Genomic DNA, 27,546 nt, shown 5'->3' with positions numbered 1-27,546 from the left:
TACTGGAAAAACCATAGCTTTGACTAGATGAACCTTTGTTGGTAAAGTAATGTCTCTGCTTTTTTATATGCTCTCTAGGTTGGTCATAGCTCTTCTTCCAAGGAGCAAGCATCTTTTAATTTCATGGTTGCAGTCACCATCTACAGTGATTTTGGAGCCCCAAAAATAAAGTTTCTCACTGTTCCCATTGTTTCCCCATCTGTTGGCCAGGAAGTGATGGGACCAGATGCCATGATCTTAATTTTCTGCATGTTGAGTTTTAAGCCAACTTTTTCACTCTCCATTTTCATTTTTATCAAGAGGCTCTTTAGTTCTTCTTTGCTTTCTGCCGTAAGGGTGTTGTCATCTGCGTATCTGAGGTTATTGATATTTCTCCTGGCAATCTTGGTTCCAGCTTGTGCTTCATCCAGCCCAGCATTTCGCATGTTGTACTCTGCATATAAGTTAAATAAGCAGGGTGACAATAATAGGGCTTCTCTGAGAGGTGACATTTTAAGTTGAGACTGAATAGGAACATGGCAGGGGGGTAGTAGCCACGAAGAAGACCATTCTTGACAGAAATCGCAAATGCAAAAATTCTAAGGTTGTTAAAAGTTTGATATATTTTAGGAACAGAAGGGCCTGCATGGTTGCAATGTAGACAGTAAAACCAGGAGAGTTTGTGATGAAGCCAGAGGGATAAGCAAGGGCCAGATTATTTAAGTCTTTTAAACTAGAGTAAGATTTTGGTTTTTGTTCTTACCGTGTGAGAAGAAATTATCCCTGGGTGGTGGGATGAGGTTAGGGGACCGTGGCATGCTTTGATTTGCCTTTTAGAAAGATCATTCTGACTACTATCTAGAAAACAGTTTGTGGGGTTACAAGATGGAAGTGAAGGGCGCCAGGTTAGACAAAGAATAGTTATAGTAGGAGGTGATTCAAGGATTATTTATATTTATGTCTGTGGGAGGCCTGTTTATCCGAGGTCTATGGAGAGATGGGTGGAAAGTTTTTTTTTTTAAAGATTATTTCCTTCTTTCATTTTTTAATAATTATATTTATCTTTAATTGATTTAGTGATTGCTTTACAATATTGGTTTGATTTCTATCATACAGCAAGATGAATTAACCATAGGTGTATATATGTTCCCTCCCTCTTGAACCTCCTTCCCACCCCCCAGTTTGAGTTCCCTGAGTCATACAGCAAATTTCCATTGGCTATTTATTTTACATATGTTAGTGTATATGCTTCCATGCTACTTTCTCTATTCATCTCACCCTGTCCTTCCTCTCCCCCGCCCTTGTCCATAAGTCTGTTCTCTATGTCTGTGTATCCATTATTGCCCTGCAAATAGTTTCTTTCTGGATTCCATATATATGCATTAATATACGATATTTGTTTTTCTGCTACTGACTTCACTCTGTATAATAGGTTCATCCACCTCATTAGAACTGACTCAGATGCATTCCTTTTTATGGCTGAGAAGTATTCCATTGTATATATGTCCCACAGCTTTGTTCATTCATCTGTTGTTGGACATCTGTTGTGTCCTAGCTGTTGTAAATAGTGCTACGATGAACACTGAAATACATGTGTTTTTTTTAGTGTTGGTTTCCTCAGGGTGTATGCCTAGAAGTGGTAATTGCTGGGTCGTATGGTAGTTTTATTCCTAGTTTTTTAAGGAATCAACATACTGTTTTCAAAAAGTTGTTTTAATTCCATTTCTGCCTCTGAGTTTGCTCCTTTTCAACATGATAATGCATTTACTACTAATTCGTTAGTTCTTAAAGACTGGTGCTGGATTGGGTTATATAGGAATCATCTAGAGAGCTTGTTAAGAATGGATTCCTCGTTCTTACTTCCTAAGAGTTTGATTCAAGGAATGGAAACTCTGGAATGATTCACTCTGTAGATTTTCTGGGGAGGCATGTCAACTCATTTCTGAGTCTCCAAAATGAGTAAGACGTGGTCCATGCTGTTAGTGTTATTTTATTTTTATTGGACAAATATCTTTGAGATCCTCTGTATACCAGTTATTCAGGTGAGAAGTGAGGTAAGGTGGAGACCTAATGAGGACAGTGGAAAGGGTCAGATACTCCAAGTGTTAAGAAGTTAGAATCAGTTGAAGGAGAGGGAAGGCTTTAGAATGACTCCCAGATTTCTTACTGGGATTAGTGGCTAGAAAGGGAAGATAAAAGGGAAGACAAGTTTTGAGGGAAAGATGAAGAAACTAGATTTGGATATAGTTGTGAAATACCATTTATGTAGATTTTTTTTCCCAGTTGGAGATATAATCTGGGAGTAGCTCAGGGAGTAGCCTTAGCTAGAGATAAAGGTTTCAAATAATCATGGTTGTTGACATCATGGGAATGGATGGGCTAGTTCTACAGTCTATAGGGAAGGAAGAGAACTCTGGCAGACTCCAGTATTTATGGGTAGAAGTAGGTAGGGAGGTCCTGTCAACTGAGGAAAAATGTCAGCTGTAGGAGAACAGCCAACAGTGGCTTTTACATGTCAGGGTGATAAGTGAGAAGCAATTCATTATTATTTTACATTTGGCATTTCCTAAATGTTGTTTAATAAATTAGAGTAGCCTTGTGGCCTTGAAGTACAGATGAAACACTGAAGCCTAGGAATCCTAGGGAGGAGGAAGAAGAACCAGCAAAATAAATAAAGAATAGAAAGGACAGAGAAATATCAGAGATAGACTTTGCTATCTAACAGGCAAGTTGGGCCATGGAGAATAAGATTAAGCAGGGCAAAGGCTAACAGAGTTTTGCCAAGAGAACACACTGCTCATAGCAAACACCCTCTTCCAACAATAACAAGAGATGACTCTACACATGGATGTCACCAGATGGTCAATACTGAAATCACAATGATCATATTCTTTGAAGCTGCAGATGGAGAAGGTCTATAGTCAGCAAAAACAGGACTGGGAGCTGACTGTGGCTTGATCATGAACTCCGTATCGCCAAATTCAGACTTAAATTGAAGAAAAGTAGGGAAAACCACTAGACCATTCAGGTATGACTTAAATCCCTTATGACTGTACAGTGGAAGTAACAAATAGATTCAAGGGATTAGATCTGATAGAATGCCAGAAGAACTATGAACAGAGCTTTGTAACATTGTACAGGAGGTGGTGATCAAAACCATCCTCAAGAAAAAAATGGAAAAGGCAAAGTGGTCGTCTGAGGACACCTTACAAATAGCTGAGAAAAGAAGAGAAGTGAAAGGCAAAAGAGAAAAGGAAAGATATCTGCATCTAAATGCAGAGTTGCAAAGAACAGCAAGCAGAGATAAGAACGCTTTCTTAAGTGAACAATGCAAAGAAATAGAGGAAAACAATAGAATGGGAATGACTAGAGATCTCTTCAAAAAAATTAGAGATACCAAGGGAACAGTTCATGCAAAGATAGGACACAATAAAGGACAGAAATGGTATGGACCTAACAGAAGCAGAAGATACTAAGAAGAGGTGGCAAGAGTACACAGAAGAACTGTACAAAAAAGATCTTAATGACCCGGACAACCATGATGGTGTGATCACTCACCGAGAGCCAAACATCCTGAAGTGTGAGTGAAGTCAGGTGGGCCTTAGGAAGCATTACTATAAACAAAGCTAGTGGAAGTGATGGAATTCCAGCTGAGCTATTTCAGACCCTAAAAGATGATGCTGTGAAAGTGCTGCGCTCAATATGCCAGCAAATTTCGAAAACAGCAGTGGCTACAGGACTAGAAAAGGTCACTTTTCATTCTAGTTCCAAAGAAGGGCAATGCCAAAGAATGTTCAAACTACCATACAGTTGCACTCATTTTGCAAGGTAATGCTCAAAATCTTTCAAGCTAGGCTTCAACAGTTCGTGAACTGAGACTTCCAGATGTACTGGCTTTATTTAGAAAAGGCAGATGCTTTCCAATTTTGGTGCTGGAGAAGACTTGAGAATCCCTTGAACTGCAAGGAGATCAAATCAGTCAATCCTAAAGGAAATGAACTCTGAATATTCATTTGAAGGACTCATACAGAAGCTCCAATACTTTGACCACCTGATGCACAGAGCCAGCTCATTAGAAGAAACCCTGATGCTCGAAAAGACTGAAGGCAGGAGGAGAAGGGGGGACAGAGTATGAGATGGTTGGATGGCATCACTGACTCAGTGGAGATGAGTTTGAGCAAACTCTGGGAGATAGTGAAGGACAGGGAAACCTGATATGCTGCAGTCCTTGGGGTTGCAAAGAGTTGTACACAACTGAGCAACTGAACAACAAGCTGTGCTATAGAACCAGAGGAATAAAGGGTTTTAAGAAGGACTGTTGTTTAGTCTATAAGTTGTGTCCAACTCTTTGCGACCCCTTGGACTGTATAGGCTCCTCTATCTATGGGATTTCACAGGCAAGAATCTTGGAGTAGGTTGCCGTTTCCTCCTCCAGGGATCAAACCCACCTTTTCCAACCCAGGGATCAAACCCACATCTCCTTCATTTAACAGGCAGATTCTTTATCACTGAGCCACCAGGGAAGCCCTTAAGGACTAACAATATTCAGAGCCTGGAAATCAGTTTGGTATAGTATAGACATGAGCTATATGTTGTTACATGGAAGATCTGGCTTCAGATTCAGATTCTAGTTTGGTAAGTGTAACAGATTAATTAACCTCCATGAGGAGCTGCTGTTTACTTGTATATACATAGATTTATAGTACCAACCTTCGAGAACTAAAGTGTAGATGAAGTGCATATGAAAATGTCTAATGTAAAGAACTACCACACAATTGCACTCATCTCACATGTTAGTAAAGTAATGCTCAAGATTCTCCAAGCCAGGCTTCAACAGTATGAGAACTGTGAACTTCCAGATGTTCAAGCTGAATTTAGAAAAGGCAGAGGAACCAGAGATCAAATTCCCAATATCTGCTGTATCATCGACAAAGCAAGAGAGTTCCAGAAAAATATCGATTTCTGCTTTATTGACTCTGACAAAGCCTTTGATTGTGTGGATCACAATAAACTGTGGAAAATTCTGAAAGAGATGGAAATACCAGACTATCTGACCTGCCTCTTGAGAAATCTGTATGCAGGTCAGGAAGCAACTGTTAGCAACAGTTGTTCCATGTACACAGGACATGGAACAACAGACTGGTTCCGAACAGGAAAAGGAGTGCATCAAGGCTGTATATTGTCACCCTGTTTATTTAACTTATATGTAGAGTACATCATGAGAAATGCTGGGCTGGAGGAAGCACAAGCTGGAATCAAGATTGCCGGGAGAAATATCAATAACCTTAGATATGCAGATGATACCACCCTTATGGCAGGAAGGAAAGAACTAAAGAGCCTCTTGATGAAAGTGAAAAAGGAGAATGAAATAGTTGGCTTAAAGCTCAGCATTCAGAAAACTAAGATCATGGCATCCTGTCCCATCACTTCATGGCAAATAGATGGGGAAACAGTGTCAGACTTTACTTTTTTGGGCTCGAAAATCACTGCAGATGGTGACTGCAGCCATGAAATTAAAAGACGCTTACTCCTTGGAAGGAAAGTTATGACCAACCTAGACAGCCTTAAAAAGCAGAGACATTACTTTGCCACCAAAGGTCTATCTAGTCAAAGCTATGGTTTTTCCAGTAGTCATGTATGGATGTGAGAGTTGGACTGTATAGAAAGCTGAGTATCGAAGAATTGATGCTTTTGAACTGTAGTGTTGGAGAAGACTCAGAGTCCCTTGGACTGCAAGGAAATCCATCCAGTGCATCCTAAAGGAAATCAGTCCTGAGTGTTCTTTGGAAGGACTGATATTGAAGCTGAAGCTCCAATACCTTGGCCACCTGATGCGAATAACTGACTCATTTGAAAAGACCGTGATGCTGGGAAGGACTGAAGGCAGGAGGAGAAGGGGACAACAGAGGATGAGATGATTGAATGATATCACCAACTCAGTGGATATGAGTTTGGGTAAATTCCGGGAGTTGGTGATAGACAGGGAGGCCTGACGTGCTGCAGTCCATCAGGTCGCAAAGAGTAGGACACGACTGAGCAACTGAACTGAACAGAATATCAAGAAAGCTTGATATGTTATAGGTACATAAATACTAATTTTTACAATTAAATTTCTTAAAAGTAAGATTGCCTTGGCTAGTCCATTATGTATAGGGAATTGAGTATAATTTTTAAAAAAATCTCCCCAGTTTTATCAAGTTCTAATGAATGTTGTCAATAGGATCTAGAACATTTCAGTTTTAATTACCAGAGAATTTATAGGAGAAATGAAAATGGATAATATATACCTGTAAAGATAATATTGACAAGCAGTTTTTGGTGAGAATAAACTCAATTTGTTCCAAATCTTTAAATTTGGTTTTCCACATGGGTGTTTCTGGATGGTTTAGTGCATCAAGAATGCTATTTTGCACTAAATAGCAATGGATATACCTTTTTCCTTTATACATTTTTTTGTTATAAAAACTGTAAAGAAAAAATAAACTCAAAAATCTAAATGAGATACTAGTTTATAGAAGACTTCCTCTAAAGGTAAGAAAAAGACTTAAAACAATAAGATATTGGGATAGCTCATTTATATTTAACTGTTAATTTCTCAGTGAGTACAAGCTTTAGGTTAAGCAACCACCTCCCTAGTTTTTACTGGGAGAAGGAACAAAGGGATAGAAATATTAAACACAATTTTTAAATTATTCTCTAAGTTCATAGGCAAAGGCTGGTAAGTAAGCAAGAATCTACAAATTGCGTACTCACTTTTGTTAAGGAAGAAAAATGAAGAAATTATTATCACCAATACCTTTTAGAAATCCAAAGTCAGTCAACATTAATTCAGTAGTAAGTTATCCTTAACTCTGAATTACTTGACCGTGAAGATTTGGTATTGTTATTTCAGAAAAATCGTTCCTTACAATTTTATTCCTGATTTTAGATCCACAGCAGAGCTGTCATACTAAAATTTCTTTCCGTTGTACTACAAGGATAATCTCAATTTTTCTTACATACTTAAAAAAAAAAAAAACCCATGTGTTTTTATTTCTGGAACTAATTTTCTAAAAATTGTTTTAGACCTGAAAAAATTTTCATGAAAGATATGTGGTGGTACATTTCCTGTCTTCCATTGGAGAGAGTACCTTTACTTTGTTGTTGTTGTTCAGTAGCCTGGTCATGTCCGACTCTTTGCCACACGTGGACTACAGCACACCAGGCCTCCCTGTCTCTCACGATCTCCTGGAGTTTGCCCAAGTTCATGTTCATTGCATCAGTGATGCTGTCCAGCCAACTCATTCTCTGACGCAGTCTTCTCCTTCTGCCCTCAATCTTTCCCAATGAGGGAAAGATTTTTCCCTTGAGGGACTTTTCCAATGAGTTGTCTGTTCATGTCAGATGGCCAAAATACTGGAGCTTCAGCTTCAGCATCATTTCTTCCAGTGAATATTCAGGGTTGATCTTCCTTAAGATTGACTGGTTTGATCTCCCTGCTGTCCAAGGGATTTCCAGGAGTCTTCTCCAGCACCACAGTTTGAAGGCATCAGTTCTTTGGCATTCTGCCTTCTTTATGGTCCAGCTCTGAGAACTTACATAACCACTGGGAAGACCATAGCCTTGATTATATGGACCTTTGTCAGCTGAGTAATGTCTCTGCTTTTCAACACATTGTCTAGGTTTGTCATTGCTTTCCTGCCAAGAAGCAATCATCTTCTGATTTGTACTCACAGATCGCCTTTACTTTATACTCACACTTAAATGTCATTGTCATTCTTCCTTGTTACTCAGTAAGTCCTTTTCATCCGAAGGCTCCAGTCTTCAGCTAGGGAAATTTTTACCTATTTCTTTCCCCCATTCTCTTTTCTTTCTGGCATGCTTATTGGATAATTGTTGTCATGATCGCCATCCATGGAAAACCTGGCTGACACTGGATTGGACAAATAGTTTACTTTTCCTTTAGTGAAGAAAAATAAAGTTGGCATTACAGTTGGTCCTCTGCATCTGTGGGTTTCCATGTTTGCAGGTTCATTCAACCATGGTTTGAAAATATTCAGGGGAAGAAATTCCGAAAAGTTCCAAAAAGCAAAACTTCAATTTGCTGTGCCCTGGTATTTATGTAGCATTTATATTGTATTAGTTATTATATCTTGAAATGACAGACTATACAGGTAGATGTGTGTAGGTTTTGTGCAAATAATATACCATTTATATAAGATACTTGAACATCTACAGATTTTGGTATCTGTCAGGGGTTTTTAAACCCTTATTGATACCAAGGGACCACTGTACAGGACTGTTCAGTGTTGTCCCCAAGGACCTAAGCTCTTCCCTTTCTTGAGAAGATGTGGCTTTCATGCTCATTGTTGTTCAGTCACTAAGTCGTGCCCAACTCTTTGTGATCCCATGGAATACAGCACACCAGACTCCTCTGTCCTTCACTATCTCCCAGAGTTTGCTCAAATTCGTGTCTATTAAGTTGATGATGCTATCTAACCATCTCATCCTCTACTGCCTCCTTCTCTTTTTTCCTTCGGTCTTTCTGAGCATCAGGGTCTTTTCCAGTGAGTCAGCTCTTTACATCAGGTGGCCTAAGTATTGGAACTTCAGCTTTAGCATCAGTCCTTCCAATGAATATTCAGGGTTAATTTCCTTTAGGATTAACTGGTTTGATCTGCTTGTAGTCCAGGGGACTCTTCAAACACCACAGCTAAAAGCATCAATTCTTTGACTCTCAACCTTCTTTATGGTCCATCTCTCACATCCATAACTACTGGAAAAACTTTGACTATATGGGCCTTTGTTGGGAAAGTGATGTCTCTGCTTTTCAATACCCTCTCTAGAGAAGGCAGTGGCAATCCACTCCAGTACTCTTGCCTGGAAAATCCCATGGGTGGAGGAGCCTGGTAGGCTGCAGACCATGGGGTTGCGAAGAGTCAGACACGACTGAACGACTTCACTTTCACTTTTCACTTTAATGCATTGGAGAAGGAAATGGCAACCCACTCCAGTGTTCTTGCCTGGAGAATCCCAGGGACGAGGGAGCCTGGTGGACTGCCATCTATGGGGTCGCGCAGAGTCAGACACAGCTGAAGCAATTTAGCAGTAGCAGCAGCAGCAGATTTGTCATAGCTTTCCTTTCAAGGAGCAAGCGTCTTTTAATTTCCTGTCTGCAGTCACTGTCCACAGTGATTTTGGAGCCCAAGATAATAAAATATCACTGCTTCCACTGTTTCCCCTTGTATTTGCCATGAAGTGATGGGACTAGATAACCATGATCTTAGTTTTTGGGATGTTGTGTTTCAAGCCAACTTCACTCTCCTCTTTCACCCTCATCAAGAAGTTCTTTACTTCCTCTTCATTTTCTGCCACTAGAGTGATATCATCTACATATCTGAGGTTGTTGATGTTACTTCTGGCAATCTTGATTCCAATTTATGATTCATCCTGCCCAACATTTCAGGTGATGTACTCTGCATCTAAGTTAAAAAGCAGGATGACAGTATACATCTTTGAGTACTCCTTTGCCAATTTGGAACCAGTCAGTTCATGCTCATTGTTACAAAGTAATTGTTGTACATCCAGGCATCTCTTAAGTATTCTAAGCAGAAAGAAGAGAGACAGACACAGACAGGACAAAGCAGCCATGTGCTGTGCTTAGTCGCTCAGTCATATCCAACTCTTTGCGATCTCATGGACTGTAGCCCACCAGGCTTCTCTGTTCATGGGGATTCTCCAGGCAAGAATACTGGAGTTCGTTGCCATGCCCTCCTCCAAGGGATCTTCCCAACCTAGGGATCATACTCCTTAAAAAAAATTTAAAACTTTCTGGAAACCTTAACCAGTTCCACTATATGTCATTGGTCAGAACTAAATTTCATGGCCTCTTCACCTGTAGGAGAATCTTTGAATGTGTATATTTTAACTGGGCACATTTTCCTCTTGACCAGAGCAGGATTCTATTCTTAAGGAAGAGGGGGAGAATGAATATTGGGTAGATAATTACACATTATATTATAGATGAGTATTAGACTTCTTAGATCTTTTCCTGTATTTCTCTTCCCTTATTGTCATATATTCTGTTTTCATTTTGTTCCAGGAAATTTCAGTATTTTCCTTTTCTCATAATGGACATGCCTGAATTCTGTGTTCAGACACGTCCATTATTTTGTCTTTTTAAGAATTAAAAAAAAATGTATCTTTTTGGCTACATTGGGTCTTGGCTGTGGCACGTGAGCTGCTCTCTATTTGTGATGCGCAGGCTTAATTGTCCTGTGGCATGTGGAATTATAGTTCCTTGACAAGGGATTGAACCTGCATCCCCTGCATTGGAAGGTGGATTCTTAACCACTGAACCATCAGGGAAGTCCCTGTTTAACTTGTCTTTTGCACTTTGTTATTAGCAGTTCATTTTGTTTTTTGATTTCTTCTTTTTCATTGAATCTTATTTTTTCATATCTTTTATTATAAAATTTAGTATTTTAATAATTTTAAATTGTATAGGTTAGTGGCATTAAATACATTCATTATCATGTGCTTAATCTTCACCATTATCCTTTTCCAGAACTCTTTTCATCTTCCCAAACTGAAATTCCATATACCTGAAACAGTAACTCCTCATTTTCCTCCCATCCCCATATCACGCCCCAGACCACCTGTGTTTTTCCTGTGCCTGTGAATTTGAATTTGACTGCTGTATTTATCTTCTTACATGGAATCATACAATATTTATCCTTTTGTGTCGCATAGCATAATGTCTTCAAAGTTTATCCATGTTGTAACATGTCAGAATTTCCTTCTTGAATAATATTTTATTGTATTACATACCCCATTTTGTTTATCTCTAATGCACTGATGGGCACTTGAGTTGCTTTCGCCTTCTGGGTGTTATGCAAAATGCTGCTGTGAGCATGTGTGTACACACTGCTCAGTGCCCTTCTTTCGTTTCTTTTGGACATACACCTGTGTGGGGAAACGCTGGATCATATAGTAATTGTTTAATTTTCTGAGGAAGTGTCATGGTGTTTTCACTGTTTTTCTTTACCACCAGCAATGCAAAAAGTTTCCTATTTCTCCACAGTGTATAATTCTCAGCAACACTTGTTATTTTATGTGCTTTTCCTATTAACCATCCAGTGGGATTGAAGTGATGTCATGTTGTGATTTTAATTTGCATTTCCCTTATGATTGGTGATGTTGAACATTTTTTCATGTGTTTATTGGCCATTTGTCTATTTTTGGAGAAATGTTTGTTGAAGTTCGACCTTTTTTTCGTTGTTGAATTGTGGAAGTTCTTTTTATTCTGGATGTTAATTCCTTACCTGATACATTTTTGCAAATATTTTTTTTCTTCGATTTCATGAGTTGCCTTTCTGTTTTGTTGATAGTGTCCTTTTGATGTACATAAGTTTCTCAATTTTAAATGAAATCCAAGTTGTCTAGTTTTTATTTTGTTGCCTATATTTTTGGTGTCCTATCCAAGAAATCACTGGCAAATCCACTGTCATGAAGCTTTTCTCCTATTTGTTTGTTTTTTTCCCCCAAGCCTTTTATGGTTTTAGCTGTTATATTAGGTCTTCAATCCATTTTGAGTTAATCTTGTAGGTGGTATAAGGGTCCACTTTCATTTTTTTGCCTCTGGCTATCCAGTTTTCCCAATTACCATTTATTGCAAGTTCTGTTTTTTCATGGCTACCGTTCCTGAAAACCATTTGACCGTGGATTTATTTCCGGATATTTTATTCTGTTGGTCTGTTTGTCTCTGGTAACACAGTATCATATTTTTTGATTACTGCAGTTTTGTTAGGAAAAGTTTTGAAATCAAGAAGTGTGGTTCTTTGTTCTGTTCTAAGATTGTCTTTCTATATGGGGTTTTGAGATTCCATATGATTGGAATGGTGTTTTCTGTTTCTGCAAAAGAATGTTAATGGTATAATATTCTCTGAAGGTATCATCTGAAACATTTTAAGATGCTTTTGTTTCCTAGAATACCTTTGTTCCTTATGGGTTTGTTGTTGTTGTTGTCGTCTGTTTTTAGCCTTGACCAGGGATTTAACCTGGGCCTCAGCAGTGAAAGCCCAGAATCCTAACCACTAGGCCACCAGGAAACTCCCTGTTCCTCATGTTTTATCTTGTTCCTTCTCTCTTGCTCTCTTTATTTTCCTCAAATAGCTGGTAATCCTTAATTTTCTGTTGATGCTTGTAAATGAAGGCCTTGGTTTATCAGTGTAGGTAACTTGCATGCATATCCTACACTTTAAAAAAATATTTATTTATTTATTCATTCATTCGTTTTTGACTGCGCTGGATCTTTGTTGCTGCACATAGCATGTAGCTCTTCCCAGACCAGGGATTGGCAGGTGCATTGGCAGGTGGATTCCTAACCACTGGACCACCAGGAAAATCTTCTCACACTATTTTGAAGGTCCATTTGACATCGTCTTTTTAGTGTATAATTGGAAGGAGTTTATTTTTAGTGTGTATTTGGAAGAAGCTAATGTTTGAGGTTCTGTATAATTGGAAGAAACAGACTTTAGATGTAAATTAGGTAAGCTGGGAGATGCTGTTGAAATCCATGATTGCCAAAATAAGAAAGGCGTCATTCTGAGGCAGAATGTGAAATCCTTTATAGTGTTTCTTTTTTATGAGGAACTACTTTTTTTTGTTTATTTCTTATTTCTGATGTGTGTGCCTGCTCAATCGTGTCCAGCTCTTTGTGACACTGTGGACTGTGGCCCCCTAGGCTCCTTTGTCCATGGGGTTCTCCAGTCAAGAATGCTGGAGTGGATTGCCATTGCCTCCTCCAGGAGATCTTCCTGACCCAGGGATTGAACCGAAGGCTCCAGCGTCTCCTGCATTGCAATTGTATTCTTTACCACTAGTGCCACCTGGGAACCCCTTTCATATTTCTATGATATGGAAGTTCCGAGTTCCCTTGAACATTGCTTGGTTCTGAAAAGCTTTATTTCCTTGTCAGTTGCTTTGTATACATAGGCCCAACTGTTCTACAGTAGTTGTAGAGTTATTCTGATGATCACTCTGTGGCCTACTCTTCCTTTCTATACTTTTTGTCTTATCCTGGGAGTGTCTTTGGGAAGAACAGCTACCCCTTCTATAGGAGCCACCTCATAGTCTTATTTTGAATTTTAGTTTCTTCTTTTCTGGTTACTTAATCAGAATCTGTCAGTTTGCCAGCTTGCTGGAATTCTGTAATTTCAGATTGCTAATAGCACTATTTCCTGTTTCAAACCCTGCTGATTTATTTTCCTTTTTCCTTTTACCCATGTTTATTTGCATTTCAGTAGAATTTTTGAGAACATAGTGAGATAAATGCATGTACTCAGTCTAATTTTGTTTATTTAGCACCACTTAACATGCGTACATAATGTTCTAGTTTCTTTGAATGAGACAGACAAACAAGTGTCCCAACTTTCGTAGAGCTTATACTTTGATGGGGGAGACATATTGAGCATATATGTAAATAAAAACCAGACTATAGTAATAGTAGAAGAAGCAAGTAACTTGGGCTTGGAGACTTGGAGTGACCTGTAAATTGACATCTGAAGGAAATATAGCCTGTCTCATGAAGAGTGTTGGGAAGAGAACTCTAGGCAGAAGGATTAGCAAATGCAGAGCCTCAAGAGGAGGAAGGAACTTGTTTTAGAGGAAGACATGTCTGGAGAGTAGTGAACAAAATGGCTAGTGGTATGAAATGAGATGGGTGAGAGGTGAATGTCAGGTCTCATAGTGGGACTTGTAGTCTTCTGTCAGGAAATTTGACTTTATTTTAAATAAAGTGAAAAGCCTAATGAAAGATTTTAGAAAAGGAACTTATATAGTCTGGTTTTTTCTTAAAGGTAATTTTGACAGCTGTTTAGGGAATATATTTGGTTTGGATGTTGCCCACAGAAGTGGGAAAAATGAAATTGTGGATATATTTTGCACAGAGTACCTGTGGACTTTTGTGATGATGGAAGAAACAATCTGAGTCACAAACGACTAGGTTATTTGGCTTTTGTAACTGTTGGTGCTATTTACTATTATAATGAAGGTTGGAGGAGGGAAAATCAAGAGTTATTTTTTTGGGCACTTTTGAAATGCTTGTGAGTCATACAAGTGAAGCTGTCAGGTAGGCAATCTAGAGCTTTGGGAAGAAGTCACAGCTGAAAGTATGAATTTTAGAACCATTATAACAGCAGCACTTAATGTTTTGGGTCCATGGAGTATCTGAGTTCAGGACAGAGTCCTAGGACTTTAATATTAGAGATGGAAAAGAATCTACAGGGAGGAGAAGACTCCAAAGGAGATAAAAAAGGAATGGCTGGTATGATGGGGAGCCTGGAGAACCTGAAAAATCAACGAAATTAATTTCAAGGAAAAGAGTAGTCCTCTTGAATTTTTTATGATAATACATTTATTGGAGACTTGGAAAATACAGATCAAAGTTACATATAGTTCCATTATATTACAATTATTTTTTAAGTAGATAAATTAAGATTTTTTAGGTGGAGTTTCTGCATCAAAATCTCTCAAAAATTAATAGAATGAATAGACAGAAAAGTAGAAGGATATAGTAGACTAGCCTTATGAGCCAATTCAACATAATTAAAATTTATACAATTTTCACACAGCAGGGTACAAATTCTATTGACGTTCCTATAGACTATACACCAGGAGACCCTGAAACATATCCAGGGACATAAAACAAGGTGCAAAAATTTCATCATCTAAAAGTGTTGAAATCAAACAGAGTCTATTGTTCTCTTATAACTGTGGAATTGTGTTAGAAATGAATATTAAAAGATACTTGAAAATAGTCCACATATTTTCAAGTGCAGTGTGACATTAACCAAGAGAGATCTTTGTCTTACCCATTGAAAGCCTCAAGAAAGTAAAAGACTGAAAAAACACAGGGTGATTGTGGAGAATAAAGCATTTAAATGAGAAATTAATATAAAAAATACTTTAAAAAACCCATATTTATGGAAATTAAATGCCTACTTTTAAATAATGGGTGTATCTAAGAAGCCGTAACAAGAGAAATTAGAAAATATTTGTAAAGAATAAAGATGAAAAGAGAAGTTATCAGAATTCATTGCATGTAGCTGAAACTGGTCAATCCAAGAAATACAATGTGAAATCTTGAATTAGGTATGAAAACCAATAGTGGACATGTATAAAATTTTGTGAAATTTGAACAAAATCTATACTTTAGATAATAATACTGGAATCACATGTAAATTTCTTGTTTTTTTAAACAACATCATATTTCTTTATATTTTCAGAATTGGATTAGAAGTGTCAAGCCTCATTTAAAATTGTTTTTTTTTTTTAAATCACTAAAATAATAAGCTTTCTGCCTTTAGCAGTAATACTAGATGCCATAATAAATGAAACTGTATCAAATCAATTTTTTATTTTTTTGAGAAATTCTAAGCATGCACTGTCACATCCACATCCATTTCTTGTCTTTGTATATCATTTTAAGCAAATCTCATATAATTTCAATTATAAATATTTCGTTATATGTTTCTGAAAGGTTGACCTTTAAAAGCTGAAGCACAGGGCCTTCCCTGATGGTCCAGTGGCTAGGACTCCATGTTCCCAATGGAGGGGGCCTGGGTTCAATCCCTGGTCAGAGATCTAGATCCCACATGCTACAGCTAAGACCTGGCACAGCCAAATAAATAAATAATTTTTAAAAACTTACATGCAATAAAAAAATAACACTAATTCTGTAATACCAAGTATCCAACTGGTGTTGACATTTTCAGGTTTCTCATAAATGGTTTTTAAAAACAGATTCCAAATAAGGTCCTCACATTGTATATGGGTGATATCTCTTTTGACTCTATTATTTTCTTTTTTATTCCTTGCAAATTATTTGTTAAACTAAGAACTTTCTTACAATCTGGAATAATTAAATGTTCTTGCATTATCTGGTGTATGTCTCATTTGAGACCTGGAATTAACTAATTTTCTAAGGATATGGTATTTGGAAATAACTATTAATATTTTACTTAAATTTATTTTGCTTTATAGTACCTATTAAGCATACTTAATTTATATAGCCTTTGAATTTTTTCCCTTTAGTGTTTGGGATATGAATTTTTTTATTTGTTTTGCCCCTTTACCACCATTATTTTAGGCATTTGAGGAATTTTCTTTCTTTTAAAGTCAGGTATGTATTAAATTTATTGTTTGTCTTACCCAACCTTTGAATCTGTTTGGAGTGAGAAGGATGGCTCCTTGCATTAATTAAATCACCATGTTGAGTAAAGTTCCCCTATTGGATTCTAATTGGGATAAATATGCTCTTAGAATGTCAGAAATGACCTTGTCTGTAACTAAAGTGAAACTGCTTACTTCCCTAGTGTTTTTATGTTTTCCCTAGATACTTTCTGTTTGTTTTTTTCCATAACATTAATATAGTATAGCTAAGGTCAGTTTTACTTCTGTGTATTTTATATATTTCAATCTGTGATTTGGGTAGGGGGAAAAAAGGAATGGAATATTTATTTTCCTTTTTAATACTTCACCATTTTTAGCTTAGAAACAGAGAAAAGGAAAAAGGCAGAAAGGTTGCCTTGGAATTGTGTGAATTTACAGGGGCTGAATATCAAATAGAGATACTTGTTTTCTAATATTCCTCCTACCTTACATGTTAATATGGATCTGAATTCTGTTGTTTCTTTTTTTTCTGCATGGGTTTGAAGGGCATAGATGTTATGGATGTAATTTTATAAAATATGCCAGGCAGCAAACTCTAGCGCTATTTAGAAAGAAAAAGAAGAAAGCATTGTGAACATGGGCAAACAGTTCTTGCTTAAGCCCTAAAATATATCACTTTTATTCATCCATACAGAAAACAAGCATGAGGCCAAGAGGAGGCGAACAGAGAGAGTTAGGCGAGAGAAGATAAATTCTACAGTAAATAAAGATTTAGAAAACAGAAAGAGGTCTCGAAGTAACAGCCATTCAGATCATATCAGACGAGGAAGAGGAAGACCTAAAAGTGCATCTGCCAAAAAACATGAGGAAGAAAGAGGTATGAGTAAATCCAAGCAGTTTTTTTTTCCCCCAAGTATTAAAGTTTTCTAAGATCTTAATTAGATAGTAGTGAAGAAAGTATTTGGTAGGCATTTAACTCCTGGATTTAAAATTCCAACTTATATTTTAGTTTGTAAAAGCCTTTTCTCTCAGGTAGATACTTGTTTTGTTTTGTTTTTTAATCCATAAATTTAATTCTTTTTTTTTTTTTTCCATAAATTTAATTCTTACTGGAAAAATAAAGGCTTAAGTTAGGTAAATTCACTTTCCTATAAACTGATGATAGTAAAGTTCAGAGACAGTAATTTGTGTATGACATCCTGAATAAGTCTGTTAAAATGGTTATACTTTTTTAAAAGATAAATCTAAATTCTGTTAAGATTTGTTTCAAACTATTATACTGTGAGTTTTAAAAATTTACTATTGAAAGTGTTCTTCAGTATGAATTTTCAGTGTTCTTCAGTATCCAAAAGCTAAGGTGAATTCTTCTTTGTCTAAAACATATTCATATTCTCCTTATAGATTTTCTCTTTTCTTTGGATAACTAGTATGCCTACCAATAACCATCAACCATGATGTTTTTAACCATCAACTTAAACTTCAGCTTCTTTTTCTTTGATTTTTGTTTATCTTTTAAAAAACCTTTTATTGTGGAAAATTTTTTAAATTACACAAATTAAAAAGAATAGTATAATGAACCCCCCATATGCCCCTAATTTCAAGTCAGTAATTAAATGAAAAAGATAGTTGCTTTCTATAATTCTTTTAAAGTCTCTATCAAGTAAATCAACTGCACTTTAATTAAAAATAAATAACAATGTTATTAGACATCAAAAAAACCTCTGTTAGAATAATTTCATCTTCAGTTAAATGCGTTTATAATTTTTTATGTTATTTGTGAGCTACGCTATACTTTTCAGGCATTCAGTCTTAAGTATTCAGGTATTCACCCATAAATATATTATAGACATTGAGAATTTCTTACCTGTTCACCATTTCTCCCTGTTTTGTGTATTTCTATTTGAATAAAATTACTACTGTTAGTGTAAATAACTTCATCTTTATAGCTTTTATCAAAGTTAAAGATTTCTTAATATCATATGGCTAAAGAATTAAGGTTAATAATGTCTTTAAGTATATTCTGTGAAGACTGTGCTTAGATACTCCTTAATTCCTTGGCTAATTTTACTACTTCTCTTTTCTTCTATTATGCTGGTCTTCCAGAGAGTTTGAGTTTTCTTCTCAGTTTGAATGTGCTTCTTTAATAATGGGGTGACCAGAAAGTATATGCCAAAGACTATTTCAATAGGGAAACTAGGTAAAGGAAAGTCTAACAGAGAAAAAAGAGAAAAGGAAAATACTGCTTGGCCCAGAAAACAGAACATTCTTTACAGTTGAAGTAAAGAGAACATAATCCAAAGAATGGAAAAGGAATGCTTCTGGTGGTGGGTCAGAGGAGATGAGAAAATAGATAACGACAGTCTTTTCTTTGGGGAAATGAAGACTCTGTAGTTCTGGTACTCACTGTGCAGGTTTGAATCTTTTATTTTGTGTTAACTTGAAAACAGAAGCATTTATTTGGCTATACATTTTTTTCAGATATTTTTAGTTTGTTATAGAAAAGGTTTAAGAAAGTTGTTTCTAGAGTAAGATATGCTTTTACTACAAACAAGGAAGACCTCAAAGCAATTTTTGTGTAATCAAATGGAATCTTTTAATGTAGGTCAGGAACAGGGGCAGTCAGCAAGCTTTTTATGTAAAGAGCCAGATAATATTTTAGGGCTATAAAGTCTCTGTCAAAGCCACTCTGCTCTGTCATTGTGTCTGGAAAGCAGCCATAGAAAATATGTAAATGAATGGGCATGGCTGTGTTCCAGTAAGACTATAAAAACAGGTTGCAGACTAGATTTTGCTCTTGGGCTGTACTTACGGTCCCTGAAGGCACACCATGTTTTCTAAATATAATACTGGTGGGAAATATGAACATTTAAAATGTCTATATATTTTAGAATAGACTTCTTTGATATACTTCTTATTGTTTGCTGCTGCTGCTGCTGCTAAGTCACTTCAGTCGTGTCCGACTCTGTGCGACCCCATAGACGGCAGCCCACCAGGCTCCTCCGTCCCTGGGATTCTCCAGGCAAGAATACTAGAGTGGGTTGTCATTTCCTTCTCCAATGCATGAAAGTGAAAGTGAAGTCGCTCAGTCATATCTGACTCCTAGCGACCCCATGGACTGCAGCCTACCAGGCTCCTCCGTCCATGGGATTTTCCAGGCAAGAGTACTAGAATGGGTTGCCATTGCCTTCTCCTCTTATTGTTTAGTAGCCACTTAAATTCAGTATTTTTCCCTGCTCATAGGACACTTAAAGAATTTGAAGCAAGCTTTACCTTTATTTTAAAAAGGAAAACCTTACAATGTGTCTAAAAGCACATTTTTAATTGACTTTATTTTGTATATTTTGAGAAAAATAGAAGAATGAAAGGAAATCTTTTTAGACATCTAGGTAACAACATCATAAAAGCCAGTCATTAAACTTAATTTTTGGTTGGTTTAAAATAAGTCTTCATTTTATATTAGGGGTTATGATTATTTTGGATATTAGTAAGAGTGACATTTTCACTGATTAAAATTTATTAGCCAATTTTGAATATCTTATTAATGAACATAGAGAATTAAGGTAGACTTCAAGTTAAAGATGGTAGATTGAATAAACACATCTAGCTCTGTGCTCTCCCCAAACCCTAGTAAAGTAGGAAAGGGACTTTTTGTTTTTCAAGGGCAAAGTTCCACAAGGAGAGGGAATAGGAGAAACAGCAAAATTCTGGAAAGTAATAACTTCTTTAGTAGACCCAAGAAACCTAAATTGTAAGCTCCTTTGAGAAAAGCTAAGAAAGAAACTTTTTTTTGTTTTACATCTTCCTTAAGGTCAGCAATTTTTGGTACGAGTTATGTCTGGAAGTGTAGAGGTGAAGGTGAGGCTAAAAAACTTTATTTGAAAGTCTTTTTTTAATATCTTGCTAGGGCTGTTTATCCTTTGATAAAAGATAAGGCAAAAGAGTTTCTGGTCTCGGAAATACCAGGCATCATTGAGGGTAGGGCTATCAAATTAAAATGAGGAAAGTTAGGTGAAAATTAGAGATGTAAATATTGGGTTCTCCAGTCAGGCTTTCATAAAGGAAAAAAAAAGTAACTTGGATGAGTTTTTCCAGGGTGAAAAAAAAATGAAAACTGCCATTAATATTCTTTGTAAGAGAAGTTGTGGTAGTAATGAAACAAAAAGGAATTTCCTTTTTCTCAAAAGGAAATTGAAGATGTCAAAAAAGTACCTGGAAAATGAACTTTAAAATGAGAATCTTATATATATATATATATATATATATATATATATATATATATATAAAATGTAACTTTAAAATGAGAATCATATATGTGTGTATGTGTATAGATATGCCTATATGATTTGCAAAAATGGCAAACTTTAACGGAAATCTGATAGACAAAATTGAAGAAATGTACCAGAATGTATAGCAATAGGAAAAGAGATTAAAAATAGAATAGGAAACATAAGAAATTTAGAGGACCAGTTTGAGGTCAACATATGTAAATAATTGATGTTGCAGAAAAAGAACACAGAAGATGAAAGAGAAGGAAGCCATCAATGAAATAATTTGAGTAATTTTCCCAAACCTGAAGGACACTGAATTTCTGTATTGAAATACCCCACCAAATTAAGTGAATGGTTAAAACAAGATATTATGCAAAATTATATCATCATAAATTATCTCTCTTTGGTTAAAAGGAAAATCCTTCAAGTGTTCAAAGGAAATAATCAAAATGGTACAGTGAAATACTATCCAGCAAGGAACAAACTACTTGTGATGAGCAACATCAACAAATTTCAAAAGCATGTTGAATGAAAGAAGCTAGACACAAAACAGTACATATTATACAATGCCACTTATATGATGTTCAAGAACAGGCAAAATGAATCTATGGTGGTGGACTAATATTTCTGGTAGGGTGGGGAGGGATTGACTGGAGAGGAGAATGAGAAATTTTCGTATCTTGATTGTGGTGTGGGTCATCCAGTTGTACACTTAAGATCATATATTTCATTTTAGGTAAATTAGCAACAACTTAAAAAATAACTATAAAAAGTGGTATAGAATTTTCTTAGCAGTGGCACCAGTATTTGGAATATAGTATTTTGCCTTTAAATACTAAGAGGAAATCTTCAGGTCTTTACTTAATCACACTAGTAACTAGTATGAAGAAAGACTCAAGACACTTTCTAATATTTAGGATCTCAAAAAATTTGCTACCCATACTCCCTTTCTCAGGAAGCTACTGCAAGATACATGGCATCAAAATGAAGACGTAAACCAAGAACGTATCCTGAACTTAGAACACAGGGTCCAACTCAAGAGAGATAAGAAATCTCCAGCATGATATTGACGAGGGATCTCAACATGATCATTGTGCAGTAGGCTTAGAAAGCAACCATGTCAGATTGGAGTATAGCAGAAGACTTTCTTGAAGAATTTCTTCAAGAAGATAAAACTGATATATGTAAACATTCTGAAAGATTTATCCAACTAGGAGAGAATTTGGGTTCAGTTAGTAATGAAAACTAAGCAAATGAAGAAAGAGAATCTTTTCAGGGAAAACAATGTACATGAAAAGTGAAATAATTTATGTTATGAATAATGTAAGCACAATATTGATCTCATCAAAATGATAATATAACTGTAATGGGAAGATGTGATAAGAGTATGATGGCAAGAGACAGAAAACAATAAATCCTAATTTTTCACGGTGGAAAGTCAGTTTATAATGCCTGAAACCAGAAGTCCAAGATGTTGCATCAGATAAATGCTGTTAAAGTGCTGCACTCAATATGCCAGCAAATTTGGAAAACTCAGCAGTGGCCACAGGACTGGAAAAGGTCAGTTTTCATTCCAATCCCAAAGAAAGGCAATGCCAAAGAATGTTTAAACTACTGCACAATTGCACTCATTTCACATGCTAGCAAGAGAATGCTCAAAATCCTCCAAGCTATGCTTCAGTAGTATGTGAACCGAGAACTTCCAGATGTTCAAGCTGGGTTTAGAAAAGGTAGAGGGACCAGAGATCCAATTGCCAAGATATGCTGGTTTGTAGAAAAAGCAAGGGAATTCCAGAAAAACATCTACTTTTGCTTCATTGACTACACTAAAGTCTTTGACTGTGTAGGTCACAGCGGACTGTGGAAAATTCTGAAAGAGATGGAAATACCAGACCACCTGACCTGCCTCCTTTATGCAGGTCAAGAAGCAACAGTTAGAACTGGACATGGAACAACGGACTGGTTCAAAATTACGAAAGGAGTGTGTCAAGGCTGTATATTGTCATCCTGCTTATTTAACATATGCAGAGTACATCATATGAAATGCCAGGCTGGATGATTCACAAGCTGGAATCAAGACTGCCGGGAGAAATATCAATAACCTAAGGTATGCAAATGACAGCACCCTTATGGCAGAAAGTGAAGAGGAACTAAAGAGCCTCTTGATGAAGGTGAAAGAGGAGAGTGAAAATCTGGCTTAAAACTCAACATTCAAAAACTAAGATCTTGGCAAATAGATGGGGAAACAATGGAAACAGTGACAGAGTTTATTTTCTTGGGCTCCAAAATCACTGCAGATGGTGACTGCAGCCATGAAATTAAAAGATGCTTGCTCCTTAGAAGAAAAGCTCCTTAGAACAAACCTAGGCAGCATATTAAAAAGCAGAGACATTACTTTGCCAACAAAGGTCCATATAGTCAAAGCTATGGTTTTTCCAGTAGTCATTTTCAGATATGAGAGTTGGACCATAAAGAAGACTGAATGCCAAAGAATTGGTGTTTTCGAACTATGCTGTTGGAAAAGACTCTTGTGAATCCCTTGGCCAGCAAGGAGATCAAACCAGTCAATCCTAAAGGAAATCAACCCTGAATATTCATTGGAAGGACTGATGCTGAAGCTGAAATTCTTAATATTTTCCTGACATGAAGAGCTGACTAATTAGAAAAGACTGATGGTTGGAAAGATTGAAGGCAGAAGGAGAAAGGGACAACAGAGAATGAGATGGTTGGATGGCCTCACCGAATCAATGGACCTAAGTTTGACCAAGCTCTGGGAGACGATGAAGGATGGGGAAGCCTGGCATGCTTCAGTCCATGGGGTCACAAAGAGTCAGACACGACTGAGCGAGTGAACAACAAAAGTAAACTATATACATGTTTAACTGATTAAAAATCAAAGCATAATAAAAAATCCAGACAAAAGTGGAATTATAGTCAGTCAGTCAGTTCAGTTGCTCAGTCGTGTCCGACTCCCAGCATCAGGGTCTTTTCCAGTGAGTCAACTCTTCGCATCAGGTGGCCAAAGTATTGGAGTTTCAGCTTTAGCATCAGTCCTTCCAATGAACACCCGGGACTGATCTCCTTTACAATGGACTGGTTGGATCTCCTTGCAGTCCAAAGGACTCTCAAGAGTCTTCTCCAACACCACAGTTCAAAAGCATCAATTCTTCAGCACTCAGCTTTCTTCACAGTCCAACTCTCACATCCATACATGACCACAGGAAAAACCATAGCCTTAACTAGATGGACCTTTGTTGGCAAAGTAATGTCTCTGCTTTTGAATATGCTATCTAGGTTGGTCATAACTTTCCTTCCAAGGAGTAAGCGTCTTTTAATTTCATGGCTGTAGTCACCACCTGCAGTGATTTTGGAGCCCCCAAAAGTAAAGTCTGACACTGTTTCCACTGTTTCCCCATCTATTTCCCATGAAGTGATGGGACCAGATGCCATGATCTTCGTTTTCTGAATGTTGAGCTTTAAGCCAACTTTTTCACTCTCCTCTTTCACTTGCATCAAGAGGCTTTTTAGTTTCTCTTCACCTTCTGCCATAAGAGTGGTGTCATCTGCATATCTGAGGTTATTGATATTTCTCCCGGCAATCTTGATTCCAGCTTGTGCTTCCTCCAGCCCAGCATTTCTCATGATGTACTCTGCATATAAGTTAAATAAGCAGGGTGACAATATATAGCCTTGACATACTCCTTTTCCTATTTGGAACCAGTCTGTTGTTCCATGTCCAGTTCTAACTGTTGCTTCCGGACCTGCATACAGGTTTCTCAAGAGGCAGGTCAGGTGGTCTGGTATTCCCATCTCTTTCAGAATTTTCCACAGTTTATTGTGATAGTAGAACCTGAAAAAGTAATTTGTAATCCACAAAGATGTTAATCATGATTTTAGCTGGCTTGAGATAAATAGGTGGTTTTTCTTTTCTATTTTAGTTTTCTGTATTTAAAAAAAAATTCTACCATGAGCTTGGATTACATTTGTAATCAGATGGGGCAAAGTAGAAATAAGTGTTGATTATTCTTATATTCTGTAGCAGGGCTAAGGTGAAGAATTTATTATATTCATAAAGGCACCATTGATGTTCAGAAGGGCCTGCATTTATGGTGAGGAAATTCATTTTGATTGAGACAAGGGACCTCATGCTACTGAGAAGAAAGAAATATTTGAGATTCTTACAGAAATATTAGACTGTGTATATAGAAATATATATCCAGTCCCTATTTAGTCTTAGAATTAAGTTAATGCATTTTAGTAACTCCTTTGTATAATTTTAATATTTCAGTTTAATAACATAATACTTTATATCATTTAGTATGCATCATAGTATTATGTGTAGTATTTATTGTCAAAGAAATAGTGAAAACTTCAAAAAATTACTGAATCTACTGCCTTTATGTTAAAAGCTTTCCCTTTTTCTTTTAACAGAGAAACAGGAAAAGGAAATTGACATCTATGCTAACCTCTCTGATGAAAAGGCTTTCGTGTTTTCAGTCGCCTTGGCAGAAATAAATAGAAAAATTATTAATCAAAGACTTATTCTCTGATATTTGTCTGCAAAATGTGTTGAAACTTTCTTCAGGATTACATCAGCAAATTCTCAAAACAGTTGTGGACTCTCAGGAGCATTCTGATTGCATCAATAAGGGCCATTGATTGGTTTTTTTCCTTATCATTTAGCCTGTGCCACACTTTTGGAGTGAAGCTATAGGCTTGGACTGTTTTGGGATTTCCTTGTTTACCAAGGAGTATTGTCAGTGTTTGTGTTTGGGATATAGTGTATTTACTCCAAAAAAGAAAAAAGAAAAAAAAGTAAACAAACTGGTTGGCTGTTAAAGAATTAAAGGAGAGGGTTGGGAGTAGAAGTTTGAAAACCAGAGAAATAAAATGATAGTTTTCAGGTTTGCCACCAGAGATGCAATATTTTAAATACTTTGAGAAAGAGTGACTTTTAAAAATATATATTTCAGATTTGAGCACTAACATTGCATATTTACAGTTCATTTAATAAATTGGCAATTAATATTTTATTGAATGGGGAATTAATATAAACTGTAAGTTTTGTCTTAAATTGATTTTTTTTTGCCTTTTATTTTTATGACTTAAGGTATGGGTTATATTTTAGAAGCTACTTTCTAGACAGTTTGGAAGTTTGGGTGCTATATATGAAGAAAAACATTTAAGGATATATCATACTTCAGATATAAACACTTTGTTTTCTTGAATGTAATTTATTTATTGGTTAAAAAAAACTTTTTTGCTCTCGAGATGGTGCCTGTTAACCTAAACATAGAATATATTTATTACATGCAAAATATTTCTTAGCCACTTTTAAGCAGTAATGTTCGTTCTGAATGGATGTTCATTTATACATCCTGAAAATTATTTAAGTTGTTACTTAACCTCACTCTGGAGGAAAAAGAAAATAAACCTTAATATTGAAACGAATAGATTAAATAGTATGCTATAAGCTTTTTGTTATAGTGAAATTTGTGAACTGTATTTAAATTATTAATTTCCTAGTGTTAATGATAATTGTTTATAGTTGATTTGTTTTATACTTAATGCTTTTGCATTTTTGTATATCAATTTTGCGCTTAACACATTCAAACTTGGTAATGACTTTCCTTATTTTAAGTTGGTTGTGGCCTCTCCCACCTCCCCCCTACCCCCCAAATCTGTTTGGAAATTATAAAGCCTTATTAGGGAAGGTAGCAGCAGTTAGACTTGCCCTTGCTTAGGGAGAATTTTCCTTTCAATTTCAACAACAGCATTGTCAGCTTCAGGCTGTTTCTCCCATTACTGCTCCAAGGAAAAGAGGTTTACTTTTTTTTTTTTTTCTTTATTTAAATGGTAGCCAGCAGAGGGAGCTTAAGAGGTACTCTAGGTAGGATATAGGATTTTTCCTAAGAATTCCTTTTCCCTCAATCTCCATATTTACCTGCAAGTACTACTACATTTATCTTTTATGCATTTTAAAACCCTGGTAATAAAGTTTATTCCCAGGAATGTTAATGTGACTTTTATCTATGAAATAAAATGATAAGAAGCTTTTCATTTTGAGAAGAAAAGTTATATGATTAATATCTTAAAATGCTTATGAACTTATATAGGCATACCTCCAAGATATTGTGGGTACAAATCCAGACCCCTCCAATAAAGCAAATACTGTGATAAAGCAAGTCACATGAATTTTTTGGTTTCTCAGTGCGTGTAAATGTTATGTATATATTGTATGATATTGTAATTTATTGTGTATAATAGTATTATGTCTTTAAATATATATATATATGTACACCTTAATTTTAAAAAATACTTAATTGCTAAAAAATGCTAACCATCATTTGAACCTTCAGAGAGTCATAGTCTTTGCTGGTGGAGGATCTTAGCTTGATGTTGATAACTGTTGACTGATCTGGGTGAAGGCTTAAGGTGGTTGTGGCAATTTCTTAAAATAAGACAGTAATGAAGTCTGCCTCATTGACTGCCTCTTCCTTTCATGAACAATTTCTCTGTAGCATGTGATTGGAGTCAGTCCTCTCACCTTTATTACCCTGCTTTGTTAACTAAGTTTATGTAATATTCTGAATCCTGTGCTGCCATTTCAACATTCTTCACAGCATCTTCAGTAGGGGTAGAGTTCATGTCAAGAAACCACTTTCTTTACTCACTTATACAAAGCAGCTCTTCATCTGTTAAAATTAGATCATGAGGTTGGAGCAATTCAGTCACATCTTTAGGCTCCACTTAGGGTTTTAGTTCTCTTGGTATTTCCATCACACCTTTGGTTACTTCCTTCCACTGAAGTCTTGAACCATCCATGAGGGTTGGAATCAACTTCCAACCTTCCAATGTATGTTGATATTTTGACTTTTAACCATGATTCATGATGTTCTTAATGGCTTCTAGGATGGTGAATCCTTTCTAGAAGGTTTTCAATTTATCCAGACCTATCAGAGCACTCACTGCCTGTGGCAGCTATAGCCTTAAGAAGTATATTTCTTAAATGGTAAGGCTTGAAAGTTGAAATTACTCTTTGATCCATGACCTACAGAATGGATGTTATGTTAGCAGACATGAAAACAATATTAATCTTGCTTGTACATCACCATCAGAGCTCTTTGGTGACAAAGGTGCATTGTCA

The 27,546-nt window shown here is 36.3% G+C and overlaps 2 protein-coding genes across 2 annotated transcripts in view; both read left to right on the top strand.

Annotated features, from left to right (window-relative positions):
• The window catches only part of C18H16orf87 (chromosome 18 C16orf87 homolog), a 33,906-nt gene extending 7,322 nt beyond the window's left edge, over positions 1–26,584 (top strand). Inside the window, exons 3-4 of the mRNA XM_061385918.1 lie at positions 16,826–17,008; positions 24,831–26,584. Coding sequence (XP_061241902.1) covers positions 16,826–17,008; positions 24,831–24,949 — 302 coding nt within the window. The 3' untranslated portion in view covers positions 24,950–26,584. The remainder of the gene's footprint in view (positions 1–16,825; positions 17,009–24,830) is intronic.
• MYLK3 (myosin light chain kinase 3) overlaps positions 1–27,546 on the top strand; it is a 125,822-nt gene that overhangs the window by 2,313 nt on the left and 95,963 nt on the right. The gene's annotated exons all lie outside the window — the stretch shown is intronic.

Source organism: Bos javanicus, chromosome 18 (genome assembly GCF_032452875.1).
Source record: "Bos javanicus breed banteng chromosome 18, ARS-OSU_banteng_1.0, whole genome shotgun sequence".
Lineage (NCBI taxonomy): Eukaryota > Metazoa > Chordata > Mammalia > Artiodactyla > Bovidae > Bos > Bos javanicus.
The sequence above is the reverse complement of the archived record's forward strand: the minus strand, read 5'-3'. Positions and strand labels throughout refer to the sequence as shown.